The 21,709-nt window shown below is 38.4% G+C and overlaps 1 protein-coding gene across 1 annotated transcript in view; it reads right to left on the reverse strand.

Moving 5' to 3' along the window:
- LOC108764346 (ATP-binding cassette sub-family G member 1) overlaps window positions 1–21,709 on the reverse strand; it is an 80,823-nt gene that overhangs the window by 17,399 nt on the left and 41,715 nt on the right. The window contains exons 8-9 of the mRNA XM_018512526.1: window positions 13,932–14,032; window positions 13,642–13,797 (exon numbers count right to left, since the gene is read on the reverse strand). Of these exons, the coding sequence (XP_018368028.1) occupies window positions 13,642–13,797; window positions 13,932–14,032 (257 nt within the window). The remainder of the gene's footprint in view (window positions 1–13,641; window positions 13,798–13,931; window positions 14,033–21,709) is intronic.

Genomic DNA, 21,709 nt, shown 5'->3' on the forward strand with positions numbered 1-21,709 from the left:
GGACTGCGAAGGGTGAATCTGCTCCGAAGAAAGCGAAGACGGTTTTATCGGCGGGAAAGGTGATGGCGACTGTTTTTGGGGCGGTCATGGAATTGTATTGATCGACTATCTTGAAAAAGGTAAAACAATAACAGGGACGTACTACACATCATTGCTTGACAAGCTGAAGACAGAAATTGAGAAAAAACGACTGCATTTGAAAAAGAAGAAAGTGCTGTTCCATCAAGATAACGCACCGTCTCATACTTTGGCGGTCGCTATGGCAAAAATCATTCACGAATTGCGGTTCGAATTAATTGACCATCCACCGTATTCACCAGATCTGGCCCCCAGCGATTCTTTTCTGTTTCCTAGGCTCAAAGTTTGGCTCGAAGGACAGAAATTTTCATTGAACGAGGAGGTCATTACATACGTAGACGCCTATTTTGCAAAGCAAGACGCTCAGTATTATTTGAATGGATTAAAGGGGTTGGAGCATCGCTGGAAAAAATGTATCGACTAAAAGGAGACTATGTGGAAAAATAAAATTGAATTTGACCGAAAAATTACTTGTTTCTATGTTAGGCTCAAAACTTTTCAGACGATCTCCGTATAAAGGATAATTTTTACTTTATATATTATATGTTAGTTTGTGTTTGCTCTGAGGATGGCTTAAAACTGAGCCGAAACATGTAAGCACTTTTCTTGAATAAAGAAGTTTCAAGCTTCACGAGTGCATTATTTGCGCGACGTCTTCTGCGTCTGACTCTTGTATTCTTTCCAATTCTTTGATTTATAAGAACTCTTGGTTAGTTTGATTTGTTATACGGATTTAAATGTCTAAACATCGAGAGCGTGTAGAAGATCGATAAATTAAGAAAAAAAGGTTCTATAGAGATGTGTTCGTTTTTATTTTGTTTTAGAGAAAATCGCAAAAAAGATAAAAGTAGTAGTTTTAATTTTTGTACTTTTTTATTACTTATTCACGTTGTATTTATTCATTTACTTAATGTAGATATTGTTCAAAATGTTGGCCTCTTGCAGCAATGCAAGCATTGCATCTAGTACGAAGAACTCATGTTGCAGTCAAACACTGATCTGACGATATTTGGTGCACTGCAGTCTCGATTCAATTTCTCAATTGTTCTCTTGAGTTGACTGATGACGAGTAAACTTTCTACTTCAGGACTCCCCACACAAAGAAGTCCAGTGGTCACACAAAGAAATCAGGTGATCGGGGTGGTCAAAGTACTACTCCTCCACGTCCAATCCATCGTCGTGGATAATGTTTATCTAGCTAAGCTTGAGTAGTTCTGCCATAATGAGCTGGACATCCATCGAGTTGAAACCACATTTTAATCCGTTGCTATAGGTGGATGTCTTTTAAATAATCAAAGAAATCAGTCTCCAAAAACTCACAATCAGTATATCTAGCTGTATTTAATCTGTTGGTAAAAAAATGATTCTACTAGAGAGTCGTTCCAAATTCCGAGCCAAATATCAACAGCAAATTCATGCTGGAATTTGCTATTGATTTTTACTTTCCTTAACAGCTCTAGGGTTTTCATGAGCCTATACATGATAATTTCTTTGATTAATAATGCCTCCTTTTGTAAATGTAGCTTCGTCCATCCAGATTATTTTTAATGTAAATGAATTATCATTGTTAAATTGCTCAAGAAACCAATTGCTAAAATTCACCTCAAAACAATGACGTTTTCTTTCTTTTTCGATTTTTTCCAAAACAAAGCAAAAACGAGCGTATCTTTATAGAACTTTTTTTCTTAATTTATCGATCCTCTATCTATCCTCTACAGTCTACTCGATCTCGAAGTTTAGACATTTGAATTCCGGACACCCTGTATAAAGTATAGGTATACAAATTCACATTGAATTATTTAAACATTAAAGATCCAGCTTTGATCGTTATGGGCCTTTAATTCTTATTTATTTTCTATTGATTGTCTTCTCACACGTACGGTCTAATAAGATTCTTATTGTTATTATAAATAATTATGTGGTAATAGCAATAATATTATCTGTAATATTTTCCAATATAATGTTAGATCAATAATATGTGTAATATTAAATTATTACATGGAAAAAACGCTAAGGTCACAATCATACTTACAAGGAAGAGACGCAACTGTCCCCCTCCGATTTTAATGAGCTTTTAGTATGTTATTCTCTAGACAAAAATAAGCGACACGTATTTTTTTATACGTGCCCATACGCACTTTTAAAGGGAGAAACACCCTTTAGAAGAAAATCGGTTTTTCTCTTTCAAAGCGGATATCGTCGAAACTGTAAGAGATAGAAAAAAATGTTTGAAAAATAAAAGTTGCATGGTTTCAAGAGTATTTTATAATACAAAAAAAAATTTAAAAAATTTTTTTTTTATTTGTTTGTCCCCACCATTTAACTTTTTTTTAATTTTGATTTTTTTTATAATAAAAATAAAGATTATTTTAAGACGAATTCAACTATGTGTGATAAAGTTATTTTCCAAAGTACCATTTTTGAGAAATAATTAAAAACGCCTCTATACGCGCGCCATTCGTACTCCTTCACGCAGCACGTTCCCGATGTTGCGTATTTTCGCATAAACAGGAAGCAACGATGTAATCACATCTATTTTTTTTGAAACTCTGCGGACGTGTAGTCATAGAAATTTTTATCACGCACGGCTGGACAGCATTTGCGTAACATCTGGATGATAACATGTAGTGTCAAGATCAAAAGTCGTGTATTACGTAATTGTAAGACGAAAAGTGTAGAGTGTACGTCGCACTTATATGAATTACATTTATTGTTTGACGTATAAATTGAATTAATATTTTGTAAAATCGTATTTCTTTAGTGCTGTGTTGCTTGAATTTAAAACCAACAAGAGAAATTAAATCGTAAAAGAATTATAGACGAGAAACGATTGAACGTAATAAAAGAGTAGGAGAATATTGGGAGTGGGGTTTGTACATAATGAGCAGCAATATAAAATGCTGTGCTACGCGAAAGTTATGGTCAGTTCATCGTCAGAAATCGTATTAGTAATCAGTATTGTGTACCAGTGTATCAGTTGCTACGATTTTGTAATATACATTAAAAAGTTTAATATTCATATTTTCCGTTATTTTCAGTTTGTAAATATAATATATAAAATTCTTATTTCTCGTATTTTTGTTACAATATTGAATAAGAACGTCTATATAACGTCTATACAAACGTTTATATATTATATGTATCATTAAATTTCTCACGGAGAAGAAAGAATTAAAAAGGTACAATGAATATCATATAATATATACTTGTCATTTTAAGATTAATTGTAAATGAAAATTAATCTTTAATACAATAAATAATACCGTATAAATACATAATGAAGCGTTACTATTGTTGTGATGTAATTACAATTTTTATTTTAAAAAATACGTTTACAATTTATTATTTATAATTTTTAAGGGACAAAATACGGCTGAATCCGAAAAACATGATAATGCTGCTATATGTTAAAAGAAATAGACTCGTGTAAATGCTACGCAATTAATTGAAATGCCAAGGCTTTTATTATAAACGAGCAAATTAATTAATGAAATTCACATTATATTTATATACATATAACTGTTCTATATAAATTATCGTAAGTGCAATAATAACTTGTCATCATTGTTATGTTATTTTAGTTTTTTTTCTAATCATATACTGACTTTTAATGGTACAGAATATAATAGGATGGTTATTGATGAAATCCTGGATTGTCTTTTATAATGGATTGTGGACTGAGCTGATTCTCGATAAATACCGATAAACTGGTTACACACAATTTTTACAATTATAGACTCTTCAATCTTCAGACTGGACACCTATATAGATCCGTAACATTTTAACGTAGATATTAGTATATAGGACTAGCTTAGAGCGATAATTTTTATTTTATATTATAAGTACGTTAGTGACATTGTTAGGGGTTACATAAATAGATTTTTTTGTTAATCACTGATGAAGACTTTGTAAGTCGAAACGTTTGAGATTTTTAGCGGTATACGTATGTGAATATAATGTGAATTTTATTAATTAACTAATATTGCTCATTTATAATAAAAGGCTTGACATTTCAATTAACTGCTATATATTGCTGCTACTTTTCAAAAATTGCCTGAAATTCCTATTACGAATATCGAGAGAAAAATAAAAGAGAAAATACAAAATGTGCTACAAGGAATGTACGAGGATCAATTTGAAATAGAGCAGGAAGAATCCCTTGATTTCGAAGATTCTTTTGATACGCCGGAAGTAGAATTAGTTGAAGAAGAAGAGTTAAATGAACAAGAAGGAGAGGACTACGAAACAGAAGAAAAATCGTATGATATTAAAGAAATGATATGTGAAAATGATGACATATCAATCGAATATAAAAGGAGAGCCATGGAATTTTGGAAACCTGACATTACGATGAAGCCAAAGTCACTTAACACAGTAAAACATAAATTTCGGAAAGTAACATCACTACACCAGTTACGAACATGGAAAGAATAGGTAAACAGTGGTGAAAGTAGAGTGGATAAGCTAAAGGAAATTTCATCATACACATTGCAAAAATTCCAAGAAGGTCTGGAAAAAGGAGTAGCTATTCATGACATCGATATTACTCGATGGGCCCTCAAAGCGCAAGAAAATATAAACATTGCAGGATTTATAGCTTCACCTCGATGGGTAAAACAATTTAAAAGGCTACACAGAATTGTATCCCGAAAAATCACAAAATTTATGACAAAAAGCTATTCAATCAAAAGAGCATGTAGAAGCAGAAGGTAATAAATTTGTCGAGAATGTTAAATATTATATAACTCGTTATGAATTTGAAAATATATACACTGCCTTCGAAAAGTTTCCGGACATATAAAATTGAATAATATTCAGGTCATCATAACTCGGTAAAAAATCATCGCAGACGAAAAAATAAAAAAGCATTTTAAAGCTTAAAACTTATACTTTAGCATGCTTTTGACCGCTTTTCAAAAAAATTTTGTCTTTACAATTCTGTATCTTAATAAATATCACGTTATTGTATTTCTTAAAATTATGTACATTTAACAGTGCGCAGAGAAGAGAAGTTTGATAAAAAGTTTTTTTTTCAAAAAATTTAATATTTTTGAAAAACAGTACAAAAACAAAGATTTATCGCCAAAATGCTTTCTCAAAAGTTTTCTTATGATTTTTCTTGACTAAATTATACGTAATAATGTAGCTAAACCTGCATTGCTAAATAATCAACGGTGAAATTTGATAAAATATCATCACAAAAATTTTATCTTCTCAATTCTGAAGAATTAAATTGAAAAACGATCAGAAGCTTGTTAAAGTACAAACTTCGAGCTTCAAAATACTTCTACGATGGTATTTCACCGAATTGTAATGTTGATTGTGAGATATGCAGGTTTAGCTTCAATGATGCGTAATTCAGTCAAGAAAAATCATAAGAAAATTTTTAAAAAAGCATTTTGGAGGTAAATCTTTGTACTGTTTTTAAAAAATATTGAACTTTTTGAAAAAAAAAACTTTTTATCAAACTACGCACTGTTAAATGTACATAATTTTAAGAAATACAATAACGTGATATTTATTAAGATACAGAACAAAAGACAAAATTTTTTTGAAAAGCGGTCAAAAGCATGTTAAAGTATAAGTTTTAAGCTTTAAAATGCTTTTTTATTTTTTCGTCTGCGATGATTTTTTACCGAGTTACGATGACCTGAATATTATTCAATTTTAAGTTATATGTCCGGAAACGGCAGTGTACAATTCTGATCAAAACGGATTCCAATTAGAATTACATGCTGGTCGTACATTAGCAACTGAAGACATAAAAAAGATAGAATGTGCGGTACAGTCGATTTCGGCAACTACACATAACTATACCATTCAATCAACAATTTCAGACGATGGTAAATTATTATCTCCTCTTTTTATAATTCTAAAAGAACCGACTGGAACATTCGGTCCGAGAGTAGAAGAAACTGTTAGAGGTAGGGAACGAAAGTTACGCGTATTCGACTCAGATTCACAAGAAAAAAAGGAAGACGTTTTATTTATTCCAGTACAGTTACGAGAGATACCGAAACGAGTTGTACGCGTGAACATTGTATCGAGTAGTAACCGAAGGTGAACGAACGAGGGCGCTGCCCGCGGTCCCTTTTACATGCGGATTACTCTTGTTTTCAAGTCTGTCAACACTTCCCCTCTAGCCGCAGTGAAAGAAGGCTCCGAAGTTGATCATTGAATGGCCTCGAGCCCCAGCAAACGGATGCAATGCTCATGCTTCGGTTTCGGCAAACTCTTCGTAAGGAAATCTACCGCCATCTCACTGGTTGGAGTGTACTCTGTGACTACCGCTCCTTCCCTCATGGCATCGCGTATGAAGTGATGCCTGACGTCGATATGCTTGGTGCGGGCATGGTAGATAGGGTTAGCTGCCAGCTTCTGCGCGCCCAAGCTATCGCTCTTCAAAACGACGTTTTTCAGATCCACGCCGATGTCCCTCAGCAACCTCGTCATATAAATAGCCTCCTTGGTCGCTTCGGATAAGGCCATGTATTCGGCTTCGGTCGAAGATAATGCTACGGTCTGCTGCTTCCTGGATTCCCAGCTAACCGCACCTCCACCTACAACTAGAACATAACCAGTGTACGACTTTCGGTCGATACTACAGCCGCCCCAGTCGGCGTCCGTGTAGATCGTTGGAACAACGTCAGAACGCCTAAAAACTATGCCCAGATCGCAGGTCCCTCTCAGGTAGCGCAGAACCCGCTTGGCGGCTTCCCAGTTAGTCTTCGTATGGCAGTCATTGAATTGACTCAAATAACTCACCGCATGGGCGATGTCCGGTCTTGTCCCCACGGACAAGTACGTTAGGCTCCCAATTAATTCGCGATATGGAGCTTGAGAGTCTTCGCGTCCGGTTTTCGTATCTTCATCGACGGACAATTTAACGCCTGGTTCCATTGGCGTCCCAACAGGTCTGCGCTCGGACATGCCAAATTTGTCGAGTATGTCAAGTATGTATCCCCTTTGACGGATAGTGACGGTACTCTCTTCTCTCGAAAATTCCAGGCCCAAACAGTGTTTTACGGTGCCAAGATTCTTGACTTCGAATCTGGCGCCTAGGTGACTGTTAAGTCTATTGATCTCTTCATCATCGCGCCACATAATTAGTATGTCGTCCACGTAGGTGATTATAATAGTCCCACCTTTAACTCCTTCGATGTAGTAAACGCAAGGATCGGCTCCCGATGGAATGGCTCCAGCGTCTCGCAGTTCGCGATCCAGTGCCATGCTCGGCCCGCCTGCCGTAATCCATACAAGGCTTTGTTTAGTTGACAGACCATATCGCCGTTCGTCAACTCATCCAGCATCTTTTTCGTTGTCTTCTGAATGCTTCTGTCTCCCCGCTTGAGTCGAATGATATATTCCAAGATGTCCTCAAGGTATTCCGGAGGTTCCATGAAAATCTTTTCTTCGATTTTCCCATTCAGGTAGGCTGTCGTAATATCAAGCTGCTCAATCTTCATATCCTGTTGAACCGCAGTGGCTACGGCTGCGCGTATGGAATTCAATCTGGCTACTGGAGCGAATGTCTCGCGAAAGTCTATGCCCGGTCTCTGAGAAAAACCGCGTGCCACAACACGGGCCTTTTTCTTTTCGGTAGCACCGTTGGAGTCGTATTTGTTTCGCAACACGAACCTACTTCCGATAACTCGAAGGTCGTCCGGTCGCTCGATGATCCTCCAGATATCGTTTTTGATCAGGGATATCACTTCAGACGCCATGGCTTCCTGCCAGGCCTGCGAGTCCGTTCCGGTGATTGCCTGTGTTGTCGGAACTTCCGCCGCGCACGCGATCTCGACTTGTTCGGGAATGTTTTCGCCGCGGTCCTTTCGAGGTCGTCCTGGTCGCCTCGTTTTAATGATGCGTAGTCGTCCACGCCTACGGCCCGGTGCGTGTACGGTTGCGTTATCCTCGTCCTCTGTTCCGGATTCTTCGTCGATTTCCTCAAGGACTTCCCCTTCAACGGGTGGTATTGAGGACAGTTCAATGTCAATGCTCGAGTCCCTAGTCTGTTCAACTCGATCGTTTGCATTCTGTATGTAAAAATCTTCAAATAGTGTCGTTGAATTTTCCTCTTGTCCTTCCAGAAAACACACCTCTCTGGTCGTCTCAACCTTCCGAACGTCCAGTAGCCACACTCGATATCCTTTCGACTCCTCGGAGTATTCTATGAATATCCCCTCCTTTGAACGTACATCGAACTTCCCTTTCGTCGGGGCTTTATCGAAACAGTGCACTTTGCACCCGAACTCCTTGAAATACGCCACGGTGGGCGTGTGTCCGTACCAAGCCTCATAAGGGGTTTTTCCGTCGAGCTTCTTCGTTGGACAACGGTTTTGAACGTAGTTCGCCGTGGAGATGGCTTCAGCCCAAAACGATGAGGGTAATCCGGACTGGATTAGAAGACACCGTGCTGACTCTACTAACGTCCGATTCTTCCTCTCCGCTACCCCATTTTGCTCGGGTGTATAGGGTGTCGTTCGTCTTCGTTGGATACCTTGAGACTTCAAATACTCATCGAACTCTTTGTTGATGAACTCGCCACCGTTGTCGGATTGTATTGACTTTATCCTTGTGTCATGATGATTTTCGATGAGCGCCTTAAGGCTCTTAAACTCATCGAGTGCTTGACTCTTATTCTTGATGAACCTTACTTCCGTCCACCTTGTGCTGTCGTCGATGAAAACGATAAAGTAAAACGAGCCGCCGTTTGACGATGTTCACATGGGACCGCATACGTCCATATGGATTATATTCAGCGTCGCTGTTTTTCGGTTCGATTCCTTCGGAAATTGAATCTTTTGCTCTTGTCGCTCATCTCAATTCCACGGATGGTTCCGTTCCTCGAAGCATTGCGAAGATCTTGAAGGTTTAGATGACCCATTCGCCGGTGTCAGATCATCGAGAGATCTCTCGGCTCTGCTGCGGTATCTTTACGTTCACTCTTGCGCTCTGCGTTCTGGTAACTTTCTGGTAATGTTCCTTGTACATAGTAAAGGTTGTTGATGCGTTTTGCAATTAGCTTCCTGTGTCCCTGCTTATTGACGATTACGGCCTCACGATCATTGAACACTACTTTGTAGCCCTTATCTGTGATCCTAAAGCAGAAACCGAAAGCAGATTGGTGCGAAGCTCTGGTACGTGAAGTGTATCATTCAAGATAACGTCGCTTCGTTTGCCGTTTACACTCGTCACAATTTCGACGATGCCTTTTGCCTTGATTTCCGCAAATGCATTGCTCGCCAGGTTTATCTTTCCCGATTCGTTCTTGTCGACCTCTGTAAACGTGCTAATGTCCTTGCAGAGATGGGAAGTTCACCCGCTATCTAGGCACCAAGAAAGGTTCTCTCCTGTGACTGTCGCCATCTGACATTCATTTCCTCTGTCATCGGTGGAATATAGGGATACGTTTGTAGGCTTCTTATCTCCGGTGGTCTTTGACGTACATTCCGAGGCTTTATGTCCCTTTTCATGACACTTAAAGCACTTATATTCGAACTTTTTGTCCTTTTCGTGGTCATTCTTTTCCACACGTCTCTTTTGCCTTGGTCTCCTCTTATCCGCGATCATGACTCCTTGTATCGGATTCGACGCGGCTGCTTTCCTCGCGTCGTGTTCCTCGATTATCTTGTTACGCAGATTTTCGGGCGTGGATAGTTGATCGCGACTCTCTATGGCGCATCTGAAATTTTCGAAGCTTGAAGGTAAGCTATAAAGCATCATGATCCCAAGCTGATCTGGATTTATGTGGACATCCATGTCGGATAACTTGTCAACCGTATCAAAAAATTCGTGGAGATGCTCACGCACATCGCCTGCCTCGTTCATTCTCTGTAACGTTAAGCCCTTTAGTAATGTTGCTTTGCGTGCCGGTCCGCTCGATTCAAACGTACATTGTAATTTGAGCCATAACTCGCGTGATGTTACGCAGTTCTTTACCTGCTTTAGCTGATGTGCACTTATAGATAAAATCAGATCGGATTTTGCCTTTTCGTCCTTATTGGTCCATTCTCGGGCCGCTGCTTCAGACGCCGCGTTGCCGGCCGTAATCTCGGGCTTCACTATCTCTCCGCTGACGTATCCCCAAGCATCGTTCTTCGTTAATAGTGCACGAATCTGCAGCTTCCACGTATCATAATTGTCGCGCCCGAGCGCCTCGATACGCACTATGCTGTTCGCGTTCATCGTGATTAACGTATAACGAACGAGTGAGAGAGAGAAAAATGTCCCACGACGCCTGCCCAATATGGCTTCCCGCGCGCGAGCCAGGCACTGAAATTGTCTCGTGTACTCTCCTTGTATTCGTACACTTCGGCGTACGCAGTTTTTGTTGTGCTTGTCGACTGCGCTCACTCTATCTCTCGTGCACGCACCGGGGGTCAATTGGTGTGATCGTCCCGTTTCATCGGCTTTTCCGCGCACACCGGGAATAAACTGCGACAAAGTACGTATTTGTACGTATATACCGAACTATCGCCGATTACGCGACTCTCGAACGTCTGACGTCTGGGCCCATAACCTGTTAGAGGTAGGGAACGAAAGTTACGCGTATTCGACTCAGATTCACAAGAAAAAAAGGAAGACGTTTTATTTATTCCAGTACAGTTACGAGAGATACCGAAACGAGTTGTACGCGTGAACATTGTATCGAGTAGTAACCGAAGGTGAACGAACGAGGGCGCTGCCCGCGCTCCCTTTTACATGCGGATCGCTATTGTCGGCAGGTCTGCCAACAGAAACAATATTTAGACAAAATAATATTTATGTTTTAACTTCCAAATCTGGTAAATTAACATTGCATCATTTTGAAATTTAGTTAAGAGAAGTTTTTTTTCCAAACAATTGGTCCTAAATCGGCTTTATTACTGGATTCATGGACTGGTCATTGCCCTGATGTAGTTGCAAGAAATAGACCTGTATCCGTACAAGATTTTGTTCTTCTAACTATACCAGCAGAGAAATCAAAGACAACCGTTAGATGTGTACGGTTTCCTTTTATGGAAGAATTTTATAAAACATTTTTCAGATATTGTCATGATTTTAGATTTGGAAGTTAAACTTCATTCGAGAGATTCTATTTTAAAATTGCAATCGTTAATACATTTTCAATTTTCTTCGCCAAGATTTTGAAATTTATTTAAATATGCCTGGCACAAAAGCGGTTATATAGATATTAAATCAGAAGAATTTAAAACTCCTGTAGATTTTTGTTTCAAAAACGTTCTAAAGCAACATGCGATGTTTGGTGGTATTGCTATAATTACTTGCGCATAGTGCAAGAAATCTCTTTGCATACAACATTTTTTTCACAATCATCACGTTTGTTATAAATTTGAACCATAAAATTAATTGTTACTAATTTATTTTTTCATGTCACGTTATTATATATAATTATATTATTATACAATGTCGTAACATGATTTTTGAAAACTAATAACAAAGGCTTTGATGTAATAAAAAATAATTATATTGTATCTAATAAAGGTGATTTATGTCTCTGAAGAGGGCTCAAAAATGAATCGAAACATGTAAGTGCGTTATTGTAATAAAGAGTTTTGTGTTATACCTGTATATTATTTGCGCAACGACTATCGCGTCCGACTCCTATTGCTCTGTCTCCAAATTTCTTTTAAAAAATAATTAAATAAAAAATCTATGTATATACTTATGTATTACTAAAGTAGCGGTATAAATGAATTACATTTTTATATATGCTATTTTAATATCTCCTTTATTTATTATTTTGACAATAAAAATTTATATCTTTATGTCCTATTCGTTTCTTTCTAAAACTGGACCACGTCCTCGCCCAATAATTCGTTGAAATTGATTGTTTTGAGCTGCTTTTTTTCTTTGCATTACCCGATCAAGTAACTCTCGTAATTCATCTCTGCCACTATTTCTATTCACTGTTTCAACATTTGTATTTTCTCCCTTGTATGGTCGCACTACAGCAATCGGACGTTTCTTTTTATATTCTTCACATAGAAGAGGGAACTATGCGCACAAAAGATAAAATAAAGTAATAAAAATTTCTGACATAAATTAGAAGATACAAAAGGCCTATACGAATCAACGTAATTAATAATATCTCAATTTATTTTGTAATTGCACAATAAATAATAAGCATTAATGCGCATGTATTTAAATCGAGTAGTTCGAAACATATAGGATAACATTTTTATATGTATTAAATTATATAATATTCAATTACACAACTAATGCACTCTTTACTGTGTTAGCTCATAATGATTTTCTACATTTTGTTTTAAGATTTGTGAAGCCTTATCTCATGTTATTTGATGCAATTATAAATATTATTAATAATAAATAATAACATACTTTTAGCTGATGAGGCTTGTCACAAGCAGTACAAGGAACGTCCATATCGCCTAATTGTGATTAATAGATACTGCAAATACACTATTCCACTAACGTTCTACTAATAAAATCAATGCCCCCAAAGCGATAACATTTATATCATTGCTTGACAAACCGAAACGGCACGGGCATAACAGTATTATTTATTTTTTCCTTTATTTATTATTTCATATATAACAGATAAGAGATAAATGATGCATATGATGCGTGAACGGAATGCACTCAATCATATCATCGATTATTTACGTCAATTCCAATTTTCTTCGATTCCCCTCCTTTACTTTAAATAAAGAAATACGATTTTACAAGATATTTTTTAATTCAGTTTGTATTGTCAAACAGTAAATGTAATTTATATAAGTGCAACGTACACTGCACTTTTCGTCTTACAATTACATAATACACGACTTTCGATCTTGACACTACATATTATCATCCAGACGTTACGCAAGTGCTATTCAGCCGTGCGTGATAAAAATTTCTATGACTAGATGTCCGCAGAGTTCCAAAAATAGATGTGACTACGTCGTTGCTTCCTGTTTATGCGAAAATACGCAACATCACGAACGTGCTGCGTGAAGGAGTACGGATGGCGCGCGTATAAAGGTGTTTTTAATTATTTCTCAAAAATGGTACTTTGGAAAATAACTTTATCACACATGGTTGTATTCGTCTTAAAATAATCTTTCTTTTTATCATAAAAAAAATAAAAATTAAAAAAAAATTAAATGTTGGGGACAAACAAACAAAAAAATTTTTTTTATTTTTTACTTTTGTATTATAAAGTGCTCTTGAAACCATGCAACTTTTATTTTTCAAACATTTTTTTCTGTCTCTTACAGTTTCGACGATATCCGCTTCGAAAGAGAAAAACCAATTTTCTTCTAAAGGGTGTTTCACCCCTTAAAAGTAAGTATGGGCACGTATAAAAAAATACATGTCGCTTATTTTTGTCTGGAGAATAACATACTAAAAGCTCATTAAAATCGGAGGGAGACGGTTGCGTCCCTTTCCTTGTTATGTAGTTCTTATAACCAAAAATGTATTGATGGGCGGCTTTCGACCGTGGCAACCGGCCAACCATAGCCATTTCTTTCGTATGTAGTTTTTTCCTTGTAACTTTTTTAACAGTGTATATATATAAATATTAAATACAAAAAAAATATATCAGTAAAATACCTCAGTGCCAAAAACCACGCCTGCAAATATCCCACTCGTTTGTCCAAGAATCGTAATTAATAGGCAAATGCCCCATATCTTTAAAATTCTTTCATATTCCATTGGCTGTCCTGTCATATAGTAAGATATAAACAGGAAACACGAAGCAGAAAGTATCTATAAAATTTAATCAAATCTTTAATTGACTTAATAAAGCAAAATAATGTTTAGTTACATTTACTTTTGATCCAAACTTTATTTTTAAAACAAGTAATAATTATAAAACTATAACGCTGCATTGATAAACATACTTGAATCGGGAGATCCGTTAATACTTTTACGCTATAATAAGCTTTCAAAGAGTACCAATTATTTAAATGTTCTTGTAAGAATACTGCCGCTTCCGTAGGAACTATAATCAGATACAAAAATTTAATGTGTGTTTGTATACAATATATGTATATATATGTGTATATACATGGTGGGCCATTTTACGGGACCCACCCAAATTTCTCCGTCGGTAAGGCAGATACAGAAAAATAGTTCAGACAAAACTTGTTTAGGACAATGGGGGTCATCTTTTTAATTTAATGAAGTTGACCTTGAGGTCAATTTCCAAGGTCATTTGGAGGTCAGAATGATTTTTTTAGATGGGACTACCTACTTTTGACACCGGATTCGAAGAGAGCAGGAAATTTTACGTCAGAAATGGTATTAAAAAACAATATCAATAACAATTAGAAAGATGACTCACATTGTTCTGAACAAGTTTTGTCTGAACTATTTTTCTGTATCTGCCTTACCGACGGAGAAATTTGGGTGGGTCCCGTAAAATGGCCCACGATATATATATATATATATTGTTACGCCCGTGCTGGGCCGACACCGTAGATCGCCACTCGCAAAGTGCGGAAGGTCGCGTTGCCCAGCGACACGTATGATTGTTGATAAACAAGATCGGCGGATTTGGACGTGAGCCGTCGCTGCGCTCGGACGTGTCTCTCGTTCTGTCAACGATATTCTCGATCGTGTGCTCCGAGCGTGACGTGAGTGTATCCTGCGCTGTACAATAAACGCTTCTTGTTCCTTTCTTACATCCTCGTGTTGTTTATTTCCCGCGAGCCGGGAGTGCGTGAACGCATTCGCGAAGGCGACTCTACGACTCGGACGCCGCGGACGTAACATTTTGGGGGCTCGTCCGCTTGAACATTCGATGCGTGCCGTGCAGGAAACAACCGCTCGAAAAAGGAGAATCATTGCTTCGGAGCAATCTCCTGTGGTGTCGACTGTGATGTCGCAGGAAGTGTCACCTACGATGATGGCTCTTCAGGCCGTGTTATGAGAGGTACAACAACTGCGGGTGGAACAACGGCACGCACGAGCCGAATTCGCAGAGTCTACACGACAACGTAACGTCGAGATGCAGTAAATGCGTGAGGAGCATCAGCGTACGCTGACAGATTGCATGGAGTCGCTGCGACAGAGCGACGCTGAGATCCAGCGGTTATGAGAAGGACTTCGCAGCGGAGATGCTCAGATAAGTCCTTCCAATAACGGAAACTATACCGCAAACGCGCGCGATCGCGAAGTGACGCGTTTTTCTGCGGGCTGCGGAAATGGCACGAACGCTCAAGAGCGCTTTGAATCGTGTGCCTCGCGTAATATTACACGACTTCCTGCGGGCGACGGGAGTGATATGAATACGTGTGAGCGTGTGGAATTCCGTGATTCGTTTCGTGGGGAAACAAGCGTCAAATTAAAGCCGGACACATTTGACGGAAGTGCTCCTCTCAGGGAATTCCTTGCTCAATTTGATTTGCTCGTGCAAATCGTTGGGAAATGGAGACGAAAGCTGCCGTTTTAGCATCTTGCTTGAGAGGAAAAGCGCGTGCGGTGTTGGAAGGCATACAAACCTGGAAAATTTAGATTTTTCAGAATTAAAATCACGATTAGAGTTACGTTTTGGGGAAGCGCAATCGTTACAAAATTATTATTCTCAATTCACAAATCGTAAGCAGAAATTTGGAGAGAGTATTGCTTCTTTCGGCTCGGATATCGAAAGACTTTCTCAGTTAGCATATCGGGAATGTTCTGATTTAATACGCGATAAGATCGCGTGCGCGCAATTTATCTCCACTTTATCCGACGGATTTGTGAAGAGAGCGCTTCAGTTAGAAGGATCGACATCGTTGAGAATTGCGATCGAAAGGGCAAAAGCAATTAAATTAATACAGGAAAATAGTTTTCAACATAAGAAAGAGAATAATTTTAATTTTGGGAAAAGGAAAGAAAAGAATTTTGGCAATTCTGACAAGGGGGAAGTAAATCAAAATAATAAAGAAAAAGAAAGAAAATTTAATAAAAATGAATTTACAAAATTTGAAAAAGGAAGAATTTTTAAGAGAGGAAATGGAAGTGGAAAGGAGTGCTGGGAGTGTGATAAAGAGGGGCATTTCCGATCGGAATGTTCAGGCAGTTCGGTAAACAAGGATAGTCGAGCTCTGCGGGGTAAGTTCGACTGAGATGGAGAGAACCCCGAGAAATATTTATTGTGTAAATAAGCAATATTCTGATAATTTTGATAATCAATGTAATCTTATCACTAATCAATATTATTTCAGGATAAATAGATTTAAATATAATTCAATGAATTTCTGTTTCGAAGGGGAGGTAAATAATAAGCGTTGTAACTTTAGAATAGACACTGGCTCTGATATTTCTATTTTAAATGATGATTTGGTGGGATCGGATGATTTCAAAGTTAAGATAAATAATTGTAATTTGAAATATCCCACGGGCGAGAAAGTTGCAATTGATTATAAAATGCATACAACAGTTCGACTTGGGAATTATTTAATAGAGATTCCAATGTTGGTTGCAAAAATTAATGATGATTGTATACTTGGTGTAGATTTTCTTGAAAAGATTAATTTGGGAAATATCTTTGAGTCCATTTTTCATGGTCAAAAAGAAGAATAATATTCAATGTTATCGAGTGGAAGAGTCTTTTAATATTCCATCGAATTTGAGATCTTTGTTTGAAAAGGATTCTAAACATTTAAATCAATCCCAAAAAGAACTCTTTGCAAAGTTTTTTATTGAATTTCGTGAAATATTTGCTGAGGAAATTGTTGCTGGGAATTGTGAGATTGGGGAACATGTAATTAATATAAAAGATTCTCTCCCCATTAAGCAGTTCTTCGTCGAATTCCTATTAATATGAGGAAGTAATAAAATTATTGAGGACATGAGAAATCAAGGTGTAATTGAGGAATCAATAAGTCCTTGGATGTCTCCAGCTGTGTTAGTGAGGAAAAAGGATGGGACGATAAGATTTTGTATTGATTATCGTAAGCTAAATGATGTTACTACTAAAGATTCTTATCCCTTGCCCAGAATAGACGACATCTTCGATCAACTCGCAGGTATTCTACATTAGATTTAAAAAACGGGTACTGGCAAATTAAAATTCGGCCAGAGGATAGAGAAAAGACGGTATTCTCTATCGGAAACGGACTGTGGCAATTTAAAGTGATGCCCTTCGGTTTGTGTAACGCCCCAGCCACATTTGAGCGAGTGATGGAGCAGGTTTTACAAGGGTTTCTGTCAAAAAGTTGTTTAGTACACTGTTAGAAATGTTCTTAAATTTCATTAACTTTTAGTTACATAATTGAATTTAATTTGAATTTAATTTCATGATATTACATTAAATTTAATGTATTTGAACGGGAAGTAAATTTTAAAATTAATCCTAAAAAGAGTGTACTTTTTTTGGTCAAGAAGTAAAGTACTTGGGACACTCAATTTCTGCTGCAGGGATTTCCACAGACAATAATAAAATGATTGCTATAAAAGAGTGGCCAATACCGCGGTATAAAAAACATTTGCGGAGCTTTTTGGGATTATGCTCTTATTATCGTAAATTTGTGAAGGGATTTTCGTTATTGGCAAAACCTCTGTATGTTCTTACAGAGAATCAAACGAAATTCGTTTGGGATGAGTAATGTGAGAGCAGTTTCAACAGTTTGAAACAAACTCTTACCTCCTCACCAATTCTTTCTTTTCCTACCGAGGAGGGGGAGGATCTGCATTCATTCTTGATGCAGATGCATCAAATTTTGGAATCGGTGCAGTCTTGTCGCAAAGACAAGATGGAAGAGAAAAAGTTATTTCCTATTTCAGCCGTGTTTTAAATAAAGCCGAGAGGAATTATCGCGTTACGCGACGCGAACTTTTGTCAATAGTTGATTCGGTTAAATCGTTTCATCACTATTTGTATGGTCGGAAATTTTTAATACGGACTGATCATATGTTGCTTAAATGGTTAATGTCTTTCAAGGAGTTGGAAGGCTAGTTGGCACGCTGGATGGAGAGGCTTCAACAGTATGACTTTCAGATAATTTACCGGAAAGGCGTCTTGCATAAGAACGCTGATGGGTTATCCAGACGCCCTTGTACAAATGTGAAGTGTCAGAATTGTGCAAGGATAGAAATTAAGGAGGCTTCAAAAATAGAAAATGCGGTTGCAAGGATAGTTTTGTCGGAAGAAAACCTAGAACCTTCTCAGGAACAATTAGAGGATCCTGGCATTTCCATTATTTTTCAAGGGAAGGAGACTGGGATCCGACCATCTTGGCAGGAGGTTGCGTCTAAAGAAACGTCCGCCAAAGTATACTGGTCCTATTGGGATTCCTTAGAAATCAAGGATGGTGCACCTTATAAAATGTGGAAGGCTCCAAATTTGAAAAGCACTGTTGCTCAACTAATCGTCCCTAAGAAGCGAGTTCAGGAAATATTAAGGGAAATCCATGATTCTTTGTCGGGAGGACACTTTGGAGTTAATAAAACTCTGGAGAAGATTCGCAAGAGATTTTATTAAACAAGATGTGGAGGATTGGTGTAGAACGTGCGAAATCTGCGTAGCACGTAGGGACCCGACAGGGAAAGGAAAATCTCGGCTTCAAATTTACAACGTTGGAGTTCCATTTGAGAGAGTTCAAATGGATATACTTGGTCCATTGCCGGTAACTCTTTCAGGGAATAAGTATTTATTAGTTGTCGTTGATTGCTTCACTAAGTGGGTAGAGGGATTCCCTTTAAGGAATATCAGGGCAAAGACCATTGCAGACATCTTCTTGAGTCAGGTTATCTCGAGACCGTTAGAAGTCCATACAGATCAGGGAAGAAATTTCGAATCTAGGATTTTTCGGGAATTGTCACAATTACTCGGAATTAAGAAAACGAGAACATCTGCTCTGCATCCTCAGTCGGATGGTCAAGTGGAACGTCAACATCAGACGATTCTAAACTATTTGGCGAAGTTCATTGATAAAAATCAAAAGGATTGAGATCGTTGGATTCCGCTGTATCTCTTGGCATATAGATCTTCCAGACATGAAGCCACTGGTGTTACTCCGGCGGAAATGTATTTCGCTCAAGATCTTAGATTTCCTGTAGATCTGCTTCGGGGGAATCCTCTTAAGTATGAAGTAGAGAATTCAACGAATGATTATTTGAGTAAAGTAAAGAAAAAGTTAGAAGAAGTTCACGATCAAGTTAGGAACCGGGTCGATCTTAAGTCTTCTCGAACCAAGACCTGGTATGACCAAAAGGCCAGGCAGATTCATTTCGAAATAGGATAAAAGGTTTGGTTGTACAATCCTTGAAGGGTAAGAGGAAAAGCTCCTAAATTGCAGAGTAGCTGGGAAGGTCCTTATTGTGTAGAAAAGAAACTCAGTGATGTTTACTGCATTCGCAAGTCGAACAGATACAAAAATAAAATTGTACATACAGATAGGTTGGCACCTTATCTACGGAGGCCAGTGGAATAGATTAATTAAGTAGGTATTAATTCGATAACACAGAGCCTTATTATAGTGTCACATAATTTATTAATGTAAATTTATTTGATCACGCAAGCTACGCGATGATAACTTCCTTTAGTTACAGAAATGCTAAATGTCTCTCTGGACTCGCTCCGGCGGAGCTGTGACCTTCGTGGGCTCGCTACTCGACGTGAAAAGGGCGAATTGGTGTACAGCCACCTAGTGCAGTAGTTTTAGCGGCGATGAGGAGCCCAGCTGAGGATGCAGTATCCGGAGGGGTCCATTGGATGGAGCAACTTCGTCGAGGATATTGTTTGGCGGCAGGAATTATGTTTTTTTTTTAAGAAGACCGCCTCGCCCGCGGTTTTTGATCCGTAGTTTTTCCGTGGGACGTTGGGCGAATGCCGAAGCGGGAACTTGGGCGAAGAGGTACTACGGAAAGTCGAATTCCCCTCCCTTGTTCGAAGAAGGAAGTATCAAGAGCGCAAGGCTTCATGAGAAGAGGCAAGAGGATCCTGGAGTTCCCTTCATGAAGACGAGGGGATGCCCAAGCGGGTTCCGTCCTACGGAGGATGAGCTACCCTCCGGGGAGGAACTGAAGAGGGGTCCTGCTCGGAAGGGAGAAGACTCAGGAGGCCTCAAGGTCAGAGGATTGGGCCCTAGAAGGACCAGTGTTCTGGGAAGCTGCTGCAGTAGCACAGTAGGGAGCAAGATACTGGTCGGGAGCCCCGGATTCCAACATTCTTGAGAAACCAGTAATTGTCGGGACGACAATTTAAGGAGAGGAGGGCAGTGTTACGCCCGTGCCGGGCCGACACCGTAGATCGCCACTCGCAAAGTGCGGAAGGTCGCGTTGCCCAGCGACACGTGTGGTTGTCGATAAACAAGATCGGCGGATTTGGACGTGAGCCGTCGCTGCGCTCGGACGTTTCTCTCATTCCGTCAACGATATTCTCGATCGTGTGCTCCGAGCGTGACATGAGTGTATCCCGCGCTGTACAATAAACGCTTCTTGTTCCTTTCTTACATCCTCGTGATGTTTATTTCCCCCGAGCTGAGAGTGCGTGAACGCGTTCGCGAAGGCGACTCCACGACTCGGATGCCGCGGACGTAACAATATATAACCATTGAAAAGAATACGGGCTTTAGGAGTCAGGCGCAGAAGACGTAGCGCAAATAATACACTTATGAAGCTTGAAACTTCTTTATTTAACTAACGCATGGACTCAACCTGCAGACGGATATGGAGGGGCTTCCGAAGGCCTACCTCCCGATTATAGATAAATTATAAAAGCTCGAGTTGTTGTCACGTTTTATCAGTCGGTGTCGTTCGTACACAGTAATAAGTCTTTCTGACGAGATTTTTTTATCACTTTACAATTATTTTCATTAATACTAGCTAAAAACTAAAAAGCGACTCACTGTGTCTGATACCGACTGGCCAACATATCAGGAATCGGTTCTTGAATTATTCATGATAATGTTTGCGATACGGTACTTTGTAATCGTGGTGAGCGTCCCTATTTTCGGGATAATTAATTATGTTATTAAAGTTTTTTGATAAATTAGTTTCTATATTCTTTGATTCGACATTTTTAATATTTCCCTTCTATTTCATTTTCCTTTTCTTTCTTTTTGTTTAATTCTGGCATTGAAATTCTCGATGTAGGGGAGCTCACCATGACAGGATAACTTTAATTTTATATATGTTAGTTTGTGTTTGCTCTGAGGAAGGCTAAAAAATGAGTCGAAACATGTAAGCGCGTTTATTAAATAAAGAAATTTCAAGCTTCATAAGTGTATTATTTGCGCGACGTCTTGTGCGCCTGACTCCTAAAGCCCGTATTCTTTCCAATTCTTTGATTTATAAGTAGTCTTGGTTAGTTTGATTTGTTATACGAATATACAGTGATGGGAGAAAGTTCGGCAACGGTCAAATATCTTGGAAAATAATGCTTATGGAAAAAAATGTTCAATACAAAAGTTTTAGTATATCAAGTGGTCTATTATATGGTTATGTTGAAATGACCTTCATGTGACCTTGAAGAACATTGTGAATGTCAACTTTGAAATCTTAAATGGAAACACCTATTTTCTTTTACATATCCTTAAAGCTGGTGGCAAGACGTTTCCGAAACACTGGTTAAAAACCTTTTTGCTTGAGATTTTCCTGAGTTACGAACTTTTAAAGTTTAAGTATCGCCGGCGCGTTATCTAAGGTATACTGCGTGGAGGTGGCACGGTCGGATATCCACCTCTTCGAG

Source organism: Trachymyrmex cornetzi, unplaced genomic scaffold (genome assembly GCF_001594075.2).
Source record: "Trachymyrmex cornetzi isolate Tcor2-1 unplaced genomic scaffold, Tcor1.1 scaffold113, whole genome shotgun sequence".
Lineage (NCBI taxonomy): Eukaryota > Metazoa > Arthropoda > Insecta > Hymenoptera > Formicidae > Trachymyrmex > Trachymyrmex cornetzi.